General features: G+C 41.7%; 1 protein-coding gene across 1 annotated transcript in view; it reads left to right on the top strand.

The window, feature by feature from the left end:
* LOC129107956 (polypeptide N-acetylgalactosaminyltransferase 18-like) overlaps positions 1–12,506 on the top strand; it is a 204,446-nt gene that overhangs the window by 185,591 nt on the left and 6,349 nt on the right. Inside the window, 1 exon segment of the mRNA XM_054619569.1 lies at positions 5,898–6,062. Coding sequence (XP_054475544.1) covers positions 5,898–6,062 — 165 coding nt within the window.

Below are 12,506 nucleotides of genomic sequence, written 5' to 3'. Positions count from 1 at the left end.
TCATTAGGCACACCTGTTCAATTGCTTGTTAACACAAATAGCTAATCACAGGGCAGCAACTCAATGCATTTAGGCATCTAGACGTGGTGAAGATGACTTGCTGAAGTTCAAACCGAGCACCAGAATGGGGAAGAAAGGGGATTTAAGTGACTTTGAACGTGGCATGGTTGTTGGTGCCAGACGGGCTGGTCTGAGTATTTCAAAAACTGCTGATCTACTGGGATTTTCACACACAACCATCTCTAGGGTTTACAGAGAATGGTCCGAAAAAGAGAAAATATCCAGTGAGCGGCAGTTGTGTGGACGAAAATGCCTTGTTGATGTCAGAGATCAGAGGAGAATGGGCAGAGTGGTTCGAAATGATAGAAAGGCAACAGTAACTCAAATAACCTCTCGTTACAACCAAGGTATGCAGAATACCATCTCTGAACGCACAACACGTCGAAACCTTGAAGCAGATGGGCTACAGCAGCAGAAGACACACCGGGTGCCACTCCTGTCAGCTAAGAACAGGAAACTGAGGCTACAATTCGCACAGGCTCACCAAAATTGGACAATAGAAGATTGGAAAAACGTTACCTGGTCTGATGAGTCTCGATTTCAGCTGCGACATTCAGATGGTAGGGTCAGAATTTGGCGTAAACAACATGAAAGCATGGATCCATCCTGCCTTGTATCAACAGTTCAGGCTGCTGGTGGTGGTGTAATGGTGTGGGGGATATTTTCTTGGCACACTTTGGGCCCCTTAGTACCAATTGAGCATCGTTTAAATGCCACGGCCTACCTGAGTATTGTTGCTGACCATGTCCATCCCTTTATGACCACAGTGTACCCATCTTCTGATGGCTACTTCCAGCAGGATAATGCACCATGTCACAAAGCTCACATCATCTCAAACTGGTTTCTTGAACACGACCAACTGTCGTTCTCAGCAAACATTGCATCGGTCACACGCTCCTGCAGATTCCTCCTCTACAACATCAGGAGGATTCGCCCCTTCCTCACTGACGAGACGGCGCAGGTGCTCATCCAGGCTCTGGTCATCTCCCGCCTGGATTACTGCAACTCACTACTTGCCAGAGCCCCGGCGTCGGCCATCAGACCTCTGGAGCTTGTCCAGAAAGCTGCAGCACGTCTGGTGTTCAATCGCCCCAAGTTCTCTCACACAACTTCCCTTCTCCATTCTCTACACTGGCTCCCTGTAAGAGCTCGCATCCAGTTTAAGACTCTGGTGCTAGCCTACAGGGCAGCGAAAGGAACAGCTCCTTCCTATCTCCAGGCCTTGGTCAAGCCCTACACCCCCGCCCGACCACTTCGCTCTGCGGCCTCGGGGCGATTGGTTGCCCCGTCGCTCAGAGGTCCCTGCGGCTGATCCACCCGGTCACAGCTTTTTTCTGTCCTGGCCCCTCAGTGGTGGAATGAACTCCCCACCGTCGTCAGGACAGCAGAGTCGCTGCCCATCTTTAGGCGCAGACTGAAAACTCACCTCTTCAAGAAGTACTACCCTGAGTCTTCCTCGTAGCATTTATTGCATTCGTATTAGTTGTTGCACTTACTGTATTCGTATCAGTTCGCTGCACTTATTGAATTCGTATTTGTTTACTGCACTTATCCTATTCGTAGTAGTTTGTAGCACTTATTATATTCGTATTAGTCTGTTGCAATTATTGTTCTCGTAGTAATTTGCCTCTGCACTATACTTTTGCTCTGGCTTATGCTTTAAGATGCTTGTTTAAGAAAGGAGATGCACTTATGACTTCTAGTGACTAGTAGTTCTCTTGAATACCTATGTTGAATACACTTCCTGTAAGTCGCTTTGGATAAAAGCGTCTGCTAAATGACTGTAATGTAATGTAATGTAATGTAACATGACAATGAGTTCACTGTACTCCAATGGCCTCCACAGTCACCAGATCTCAATCCAATAGAGCACCTTTGGGATGTGGCGGAACGGGAGTTTCGCATCATGGATGTGCAGCCGACAAATCTGCAGCAACTGCGTGATGCTATCATGTCAATATGGACCAAAATCTCTGAGGAATGTTTCCAACACCTTGTTGAATCTATGCTACGAAGAATTAGGGCAGTTCTGAAGGCAAAAGGGGGTCCAACCCGGTACTAGCAAGGTGTACCTAATAAAGTGGCCGGTGAGTGTATGCATGGTGCTGTGCTGTGCTGTACATTGGCAGCAAACAACTTTTTTCTAAACTATGTCATACAGCATTTGATGACTAAACAGCACAACTGTGTTTCACCTGCTGAAGGTGGACATCAAAAAAGATAATTAGCCTAGTTTACAGGCTTTTTTCATTCCAAGCTTGTTAATGTGTACATCTGTAATGAGAGATGCTATTTGTCTAACAGAGCACTGTGTTAATCATTCAATTAGAGGTTTAAGAAGCCGTGACAGAAGAGGAGATAGCAATAAGCTCTCCGTTGGGAGCTGAGCTTCAAGCTATTGACAGATGCAGGTTTAATCGCTCTCATTAGTGTACATGCACATGCACAGAAACCAAAACCGCACTCAAAAGCATTCACACATGCTCAACACTATAGCAAGGCCTTTAACATCTAATCAGTTTGGCTGACTAGTGTTCAATTCGTTTTCAACAGTGGAAATTACTTTTTGACATCTCAAAATGTGATTTTACGTTTGATCAAAGGTCAATGGTAAAGTTGACTCTTTGTTATTAGGTTAAAGATATATATTGTTAGACCTTAGTGCTACGTTCGACACCATTGACCATCAAATCTTATTACAGAGACTGGAGCATCTAATAGGCATTAAAGGAACCGCACTCAGTTTGTATATGTAAACAATGAAACCTCGATGAAAACCAAGGTCAGTCACAGAGTTCCACAAGGGTCTGTTCTTGGACCACCTTCACCTTATGTATGCTTTCTTTAGGGAATATTATCAGAAAACACTGAATAATTTGTTATAATTCATTGTTATGCAGATGATACCCAATTATATCTATCGATTAAGCCAGATGAAACTAACCCGTTCTCTAAACTTCAAGCATGTCTTAAGGACATAAAAACCTGGATGACCTGCAACTTCTTGATGTTAAACTCCGAAAAAACTGAAGTTATTCTTCTAGGCCCAGATCACCTTCGAAATCAATTAACTAACAATATAGTTTCTCTAGATGGCATTGCCCTGGCATCCAGCACTACCATAAAGAACCTCAGAGTTATCTTTGATCAGGATCTGTCTTTTAACTCTTGTATAAAACAAATTTCAAGGACAGCCTTTTTTCATTTCCGTAACATTTTGAAAATCAGGCAAATACTCTCAAAGCGATGCAAAAAACTAGTTCATGCATTTATTACCTCTAGACTAGATTACTGCAATTCGTAATTATCAGGCTGCTCTAATAAGTCTTTTAAATCTCTCCAGTTGATCAAGAATGCTGCAGCACGTGTTCTAACAAAAACTAAGAAAAGAGATCATATTACTCCGGTATTAGGTTCTCTGCACTGGCTCCCTGTTAAATCAAGAATAGAATTTAAAATTCTTCTCCTCACCTACAATGCTCTAACTGGCCAGGCACCATCTTATCTAAAGGAACTTTTAGTTGTATATTACCCAACTAGAGAGCTGTGCTCCCTCAACGGTCTAACGTGACCGTGTTCTGAATTTGCTGGTCTAACGGATCGTTTCTCAATCTCCCGGTCTAACGTGACCTTGTTCTCAATTTGCTGGTGTAACATACCGTTACTCAATCTCCCGGTCTAACAGACCGTTTCTCAATCTCCCGGTCTAACATGACAGTTTTTCACTCTCCTGGTCTAACATGACCTGGTCTGAGTGACCCAAAATTCTCATTTCCTGGTCGGCAGCGACCTGGTCAAGAACGACCGCTTTTCTCAAATTCTGGTCAAACATCTCCTTTATCCAGTTTGGGGGACTCTCTGATCTCTCTCTGGTCAAACTCTACCTCCCTATCCTGTCCTCTCACTTGACCACAGCTATCCTGTTCTGCGGTCTGACATGACCCACAACTATCCTGTGCTGAGTTCTAACTTGAACCACAATTGTTATGTTCTGCAGTCTAACATGACCCCCACCTGTCCTTTCCTGCGGTCTGTCAAGACCCCCGCTATCAATTCTGTGATCTGTCAAGATCCACCAGACTTTACAGTGTCTATCTAAACCTCTATCTGCACTATCCTGTTCTGCGGTCTATCGAGACCTCCCCTATCCTTGTCTGCACTCTATCTAAACCCTACCCCTTCATTTGCTATGGTTTACTATGGCTTGATTTCAATTCATACAAGCTCATTCTAACAAGTTTTACCCATTACCCTTGTCTCATGACTAATCTTCAGTTTCTGCTTTGGAGTTTCTGCAGCAGTAGGAAAAGTTATTTATTTTATATATTTATATAAAATAATTCTCTTTTGGGGGATTGTGCCTGTCTGACCTCAGTCTGCCACGGTTTCCTTAAGCCAATCACATCGTTGCTGTCAAACTTTAAAAATGTTCTACTCTCTGCTGCTGTCAGTTGTCATTTCAGCACGATCAGATGCCACCCTCCTCCACACCACTCACCTCCAGTCGGCATCACAGTACTGCTCATCATTCATCATCAGATGCAACAACTCACTACGTCACCACCACCACCAGTGTCTGGACTCCAGGGGGATTGTGCCTGTCTGACCTCAGCACCACTGCCCCTCTGTTAGACGGTTGAGCTATGGAGTCCAATCGCTAAAGACTTTGCATTATTCATTTCTTATGTGTAATAAATTATTGTTACATTTTATTGAAGTTTCTCCTGATTGAAATTGTCATGTAGATGTCTTCAGGGTCAGAATGTTATGATTTATGAGAAATTTAGAGCAGATTAGACAATGTATGGCTGAGCTACAACACTACGGATACATAGTTTGATAACTTTGATATCTTTTCACTGCAAACGTTTCAAGATCATACTGACCAAATTTGAAGTTAATCGGGTTAAATCCCTAGGAGGAGTTGGTTAAAGTAGGGTGCCTTGAAACGGTCAAAACTTCCTGTTGGGTTTTGGGCAAACCTCCGAGTGGCTTTTTTGTATGTCTCATCATGTTTCATATACCTACCAAATTTCATACACGTTGGTGAAACCCATTGCCGGGGTGCTCAAAACGGGGCGCTATCAAGCCAATTTGTCACACCGTAGCTCAACACCCATATCAGACGTCTATTTTCGCCACAACTGACTCGCATGCCAAATTTCAATAGCTGACCAGAAGCCTAAGCACCTCGTTTTCGTGCTCAAAGACATATGAGAATAATAGCAACAATAATAATAATAAACATTAGAAGAACAATACGTCTAATAGATATAATTGAAAATAAAATGCAACAGATGGAGAAAAATGCAAGGTACAAAGTTATGAGTACAAAAATGTCCAACTGCAAGTCATAATGGTGGAATGAGGCAAGTATGAAGTTTGAGATATAATTTATGATTTACAGTGCATCTACAGTGAAAAGATACAATACAGTATGTTTGGTCCCCAGAAATCAGTTCTCCTTTGCATTGTTTGATGTTGCTTAAATGTACGCAGTTGAATACAAATAAGACTTAGAGAGAATAATTTGACAACTTACCACAATGCCACCAGTCCCATTCCAATAGGCACCCTTTGTTGCATGTCATACCCCTCTCACCTCCTCCAATTGCAGTCTGCCTCTTTACTGTCAACTATCCATTGAAGGCAGAAAATGCCAAAAAATGCACATTAAGAAGAAGATAAGAGGAGACTGACATTTTTGTCCATCTTGATGTTTATCCGCAGCTAAAGAGAAAGGAGTCTTTCTTTCTGTCACTGAGGCTCTTGAAGGCCTCCATCAAGCACCTTTGGAAAGTTCTCCCTCCTTAGTCCTTCTTTCTGTTTCCCAGCAGAATGTCTACTACACCAGCTCTCAGCAGCTTCACCTGGGAGTAATGAGTCCGACAATCGACGATGACGACAACAAGTGTCTTGTGGATGTGAACAGCAGACCTAGGTTGCTGGAGTGCAGCTATGCAGCTACCAAACACATGAAGCTCACCTGGACGTTCACTCAGGTAAACCACACTACAGTTGTACATCCACAAGGCAGTCTTTGCCTTAGACGATTCGCGATTATTCTGTATATAGCCAGAACTTCTTGCAGTTTGTCTGCTGGACCAAAACTGCTGCTGGTATGGTAGGTTTAAGGAGCTTTTTTTTTTTTTTTTTTTACTAAAAACTGCTGCCTGCTACAGCTGCAAATAAACTTGATGCACCTGGAAAACCACAACAGATAAAATCAGTGGTTCTCCATTTTTCCTGTCATGTATTAAAATTACATCAAGATCATGAACATTCCTTCCACCTGTCTTTCCGTAATTTCGGATGTGCGAAAAGCAACTTACACTTAAACTTTATCAAACCATTTTTTTATTGATGTGACTGAGCTATGTAAATGTTTCTAAATATCTTCATAATTTGCTGGTCTAATACTGTCAGTTGCCAGAGTAGGAGTTTTCACACATAAACCTAAATAGGATTCGTGGAAGGGCTGGGACTTGTGTCTTTTACTTTTTTACATTAAAAGCTTTGATTGAGGTTTTCGAATGAAGCTTTGAATGTCTGTCATCACATATGACGTTATCATCCTTAAAAATGGGGAAAATGTATTTTTTTGTTATTGTTATTGTGGTGTTATAAATGTAATATATGGTGCTGTTTAATTGCCGCTAGTTTGCCCCTTTAAGCCAAGGTTTTCAGACCAGAGTGAAAATGTTGTTTTTCACAGGCTAAATAACAATACTTATTGATTGACGCAGGATATTTCGTAAGAGAAAAGCATTATGTGAATTTTGGAAATGATTGACTGAGTACTTGAGTGTTTTGTGCCATGGCAAACGCAAGGACCAGAGACAAACTGCAGGCTGCAGCTTAAAAGCTGTGATAACCTGTCTCGGCCTTCTCCGCCGCCAGACCTTCCATAAACGAAATGATGGCCAAGGGGGACCGACATGGAAAGGGCTGAGCTGGAGATGAGGTCTGTGAAGGCATCACCACTGGCTCGCCTGTAAGCACAGCAGTTGACATCAGGTCAGTGACTGTGTTCAAAATTGCATACTAACATATTGCGTAACACACACACAATCAGTGCTACTTACTGCCTACTAAATTAACAATTAAGTATGCTTAAACCAACAGACTCTTCACTCTGAAGTATGCTCAGGCAAAAGCTGGGCCGGTTTCAAGGCACACTGCACCTCCATCACATTGCAATTTCCAAACAGAAGTAATTTAGATAAACCACCTATTGGGGATCTTAACAATTCCATCCTCACTTGAAAATTAATTAAAACCTAATAAAGTGACACATGAGAACTTTTATCTTCATTGAAAATCTAACAAGCCGGGCCGCGTCGCCAGCCGCTCTGTTCCTAACAGGGTTTATTTGGATAAACTGACCCCATATTGGGGATCTAAACATTTACTTTTTCGCATTAAAACATATTAAAATGTAATGTTGCGTATATGCAGTAACCTCATATCTCTTACTCAAAAATTCAGGCAAATGTAGCATATATACAGGACTCCACATACTTTGCGTGAATGCGCTACAGACATACTTAATTTTAAGTCACACTTTGTATGAATAGTATATTAGTGTGCAATTTCAAACATAGTTTATTTCCTCTTGTCTCCCGTATGGAGATCAATGAGGCAGGGGTAGACATGTGTGCACCCTGAGATGGCTCACTGGCTTGTACTTTATGTAAGTGGGGGGCAGAAGCAGCCCAACACAATCTGACGCTCTTCCTCTCCATCTTCTCTAACCGAAACTGTTACCCTAGTAGGTTGACCACAGGTGGCAGTGGAGCATTGTCTTTTGGAGGGGGGGTCTTGATGTCATTGTTTTCAAGCTTTGGCTCACTGTCATCGCACCGAAGCATCACATAAAGCCTGATTGTCTAGCAATGTTAGTGAGTTACTTACTATTATTATGATCTTTAGCATTGACAATGTAGAGTAGGACGGTCATAATAAGTGTAGGTTTACCACACACCAACACATTCTGCCTCACAGCTGTAGCTTCGAGATAGAGAGGGTAGTCCAAGAATCGGATGTTGGCCAACTCTCCCTGGCTCCTCCAGTCCACATGTCCAAGTATCCTTGGAAAATACTGAACCACGAATTGACGGGCAGGTTAGCACCTTGCATGGCGACTTCTGCAATCAGCGTATAAATGGGTGTGTGAATGGGTGAACGCTGACATATAGTGTAGAAGTTATGTAGAAGACTAGAGAGGTGCTATATAAATGCAAGTCCATTTACCATAAAGGAGGCCTCTGTGCATGCGCAAGAGAGAACAGGTTGAACACATAGAGGGAGACATGGACAGGAGAGAAGAAGGGTTCTCCTGTGCATACAGGCAGAAGAAGATAAGAAGGAAGAAAGAGATGGGACCTATTGAAAGGCAGGATGAGAGAATAAAAAGAAAGTTAAATGGAGATGTAATGAAAAGGGAAGAGTTGGAGTGAGGCAGTGCTGGAACAAAGTGAAGCAAAAGAGAAACAGCATTTCATGTCAAGCGGGCAGTCAGTATTTGTGAATTATTGATAGGTAGATCTCTTTCCATATTGAACTGAGCTTGACCCTAAGGGAGCAGGCATCAATAGAGGAAAATAAAGGAGTGTGGAATAAGTAAAGAGAGAGGGGAAAGAATTGCCTCACAAAAATCTGCCTGAGAGCAGGTAGTGTTTTCTTATATAGAGACTAGTGTTTTGTGATATAAGTTATTTATTTTGTTTGTCTACTTTTACTCTTTCCCTTGATGGACACCACTTACCTTAAGGTAGCCAAATAAAAAGTTTAATTTTGCAAAAAGTGATTACTTACCACGATTCATTACACTCCCTACAGAACATAACACAGGACTAAGGACCAGGCCTAGTCAAATAACTTCCTGAGTGAGAATGGATTGCTTGCAGGTGCAATCAAAGTAGGAAAAAGTAGGAGAAAAAGCAAGAACTGACCACAATATACTGTGTGAATCCAACCATGAAGAGAATGACAGCACTGAAAATAACACCTAATAAGAATGTAGCTACCATTGTTTTGAAAGTTCCACACAAGGACTGTCCCACTACCCGCAATTATCTCCTAGTCAAATCCAGCCCAACCCAACTATTTGATATAAGAACCGCATCCTAAGTTTGCACAGAGAACCTGCTACACAGTCACTCCCTTTAAAGTGCTTTATTTCTTACTGTGGTTGAAGCTGGGTTCTCTACAGATGCCCTGGAAGCAAGGTAAATGTGTGTGTATAATTTAATTTGGTGGCTAAGGTTAAATGTCTAGGTAACTGTGACCTCATGTCCATACAGTGGCTGACTCAGGCTGTCTGAGTGGCAGGGGTGATAATTATAACAACGGCCCCAGCTGCACGCAGTAGGGCATCAGCACACAGGAAGTACCCTAGAGGGCACTTCAACACAGTTTCTCCACTGGAATTGAATTCTAGAGGGCACTTCATTATGTTTTCTCCAATGATATTTCATCCTAGAGGGCATTTCATCACGTTTCCTTTACTCAAAGGTAATTCTAGAGGGCACTTCATTATGTTTTCTTAACTGGAAGGTCATGCTAGATGACACTTCAAATTTGACAAAAGGTCCTTTTGGACACCAGGATGAACTGATTAGATTTTGGTGATAAAAGGTCATTGTGACTTCATGTCCAACCTCTCCTTTACAAGTCATGAGATTTATCATAAAACAATCACATGAAAAGTCATATATTTCTTATTAATATATACTGGGACAATAATGATTACAGGCTAAATCACACATGTCTATTCTTGTATATCCTTCCAATGATTATTATCTCACTTACTTATTGTATTAGCTTATAGCACTTTAAATGTCTGTTTCTATTTAAACTCCATCTCCTCCTATTGCTGTCCACCTCCAGGGGTCCGTCTTCTTGAATAGTCCTTGGCTCTTCTTTTGGTGGAGAAGGATCAGACATTGGTGACATGCAGGTCAAATAATAAATGACCAGCTTTTGCTCTTCCTTCTTTTCATCTAGAAAAAAAATGGCTTGTTGTGGTTCTTTATGTTGTTCTTGTTACTTTGTCTCTGGGCTCCTCTCCTCCTGGTTCAGTGCTTTCTCAGGCCCTTTCTCAGGGCAGTGATTTGGCCTTCTCCTCTTATGTAAGCCTCAAGGCCTCAATTTGAATCTAGCATCAACATCCTTTGTACTGGGCTCTTTGGCACACTTCATGTTAAAAATATCAAAAACAAAGCTTTGTTGTTCTTATTTCAGCATGAAAATCTCATTGAGTTTAGCTTTTATATGAATTGCATTTGTACAAGCACTTCATGATTGGTGCTCCAATCTTCTATGCTCTTTGTTGTCATGCAGTGCTATGACTCACCACATCTTTGAGGTGAATAACTTGCTGATTGAGTACCTGGCAGAATGATTGCCTGACATGCTGGTGAACCCACTGACTAGCCAGCCCACCCGCTGACTGCCTGTCTGATGGCTTTCTGTCTGACCAACTGATTAACTACTGTTCCCGCCTTTAATAGCAGGGAATCAATAGCATGGTCCTTCTCTGAAGAATGACAAAGGGGTCACTGTTGAATTGAGGACAAGGTGTTGGACAAATGCCAGATATTTCCCTGAGTGTATATGCATGCATACGTGCATGTAAAAGATTGTGGGAAGAAGAATGTGTGTGTGTGTTTGTATATCCTCTAACTCAGCTTCTCGACACTTAGTCTGAGCTGTACTCCTCAGGGAAGCCAAGAGGTAGAGCACAGACTTTTAAGTACACTTGTTGGAAGTCACTCAGGAGGTCATACACTTCGAGAAAGCCAAGTGGCTGTCTTTCAGCAGAGGGATTTTGATTACTATAATGAATCTAAAGTTCCTTTTTTCATTAGGAGAGGGGTCCTCTTCCACGGAGTTCGCCATGTTGCCGCCTTCGTTACTGGTGTTTTTTGTTAGTAATGTTTTATGTTTTGGTGTAATTTATTACCACGCTGCACCATTTCCACTGCTCTCTGTTTCTCTCTCTGTCATGGCTGAGCTGCACAAACTACACACTGACAAAGATACACAAGCACACACACGCAGAGCACAGTCAGCAAAAAGAGTCAGAGGGGCTGTGGTGCAGACACTGAAGTTAACAAGGTGAAGTTGACGCTTGTTACTGCAATAAACAAAATGGGAGTAAAAAGCCCCAATACATCTGTTCAACAAGCATTGATATGTAAATGAAAGTGAAACCTATTTAAATCTTCTCTCTCCACAGTCTCTCATCCACTGCTGCTATGTAGACAAACACAGCACACACTAGCAGCCCTCCTCCCTTTACCAGCGGTCCCTGCAGGCAATGAATAAGCAGAGGGAGGACAAGATACAGGAGGATAGAGGACAGAAGGAATGTCTAATACTGACTGATGTCTGTGTTCTTCAGTGTTTATAAACTTCACTCAGAAATGATATTTACTGTATTGACACTTTACATTAGTTTCCAGTGAGATATGAAGGATTTTATATAGTGAATTTGTTGTTGTAAAACTGTCGCTAGACATTCATTGGTTACACCATGGATAGATCCCCAGACTGTTTGACCCTTTGTGTTGAAAGATGATTCATACAAACCATCCATTAGTGATGGTCATTCCTGTGTGTGTGTGTGTGTGTGTGTGTGTGTGTGTGTGTGTGTGTGTGTGTGTGTGTGTGTGTGTGTGTGTGTGTGTGTGTTGTAGGTTTGTGTGTGTTCTTGTTCAAGATGTAAAGCATATTATTTTAAAGCAAAGCATACAGCAAGTTTGACACAAATGGGTTTAGTCTCTCAGACTCAGGTTCATTAAAACATATTACTGTTCTTGCCATAGAGGGACCTATTTTTGGTGCCTGACTATAATTCCACAAACTAAGATGTACATGTAAACACACATAATGGAGATGGGGCTCATATTTAATGAAAGTAGAGCAAACCTCTTATTCAAGGTGAACAAATACAGTGTGCAAACACATAGATACTACATAAACACAAAGAGACGCACACACACACACACACACATATTTTGCATTTTGAGCAAAAATGTCAGATCAGCAGTATTGCTTCAACATTGATATACAGTATATATAATATATAATAATATAATTAACATCAAAAGTCTTTTGAATTAAAGTGTAAAAATAATTTGCATGTTCTCTCCGTGTCAGCGTGGGTTCTCTCCGGGTTCTCTCCGGCTTCCTCCCACAGTCCAAAGACATGCAGCTCCGGTTAATTGAAGACTCTAAATTAGGTGTGGATGTGAGTGTGAATGGTTGTCTGTCTCTATGTGTCAGCCCTGTGATAGCCTGGATACCTGTCCACGGTGAACCCTGCTTTCAACCAATGACAGCTTGGATCGGCTGAAACAATATTTATATAGTTCAGTCAGGAACACTCACGTCATAGATTTGTATCCATTTATTGCAACAATGGAAATACAGTTATACTC

Source organism: Anoplopoma fimbria, chromosome 19 (genome assembly GCF_027596085.1).
Source record: "Anoplopoma fimbria isolate UVic2021 breed Golden Eagle Sablefish chromosome 19, Afim_UVic_2022, whole genome shotgun sequence".
NCBI lineage: Eukaryota > Metazoa > Chordata > Actinopteri > Perciformes > Anoplopomatidae > Anoplopoma > Anoplopoma fimbria.
This window is presented reverse-complemented; position numbering and strand designations above follow the sequence as displayed.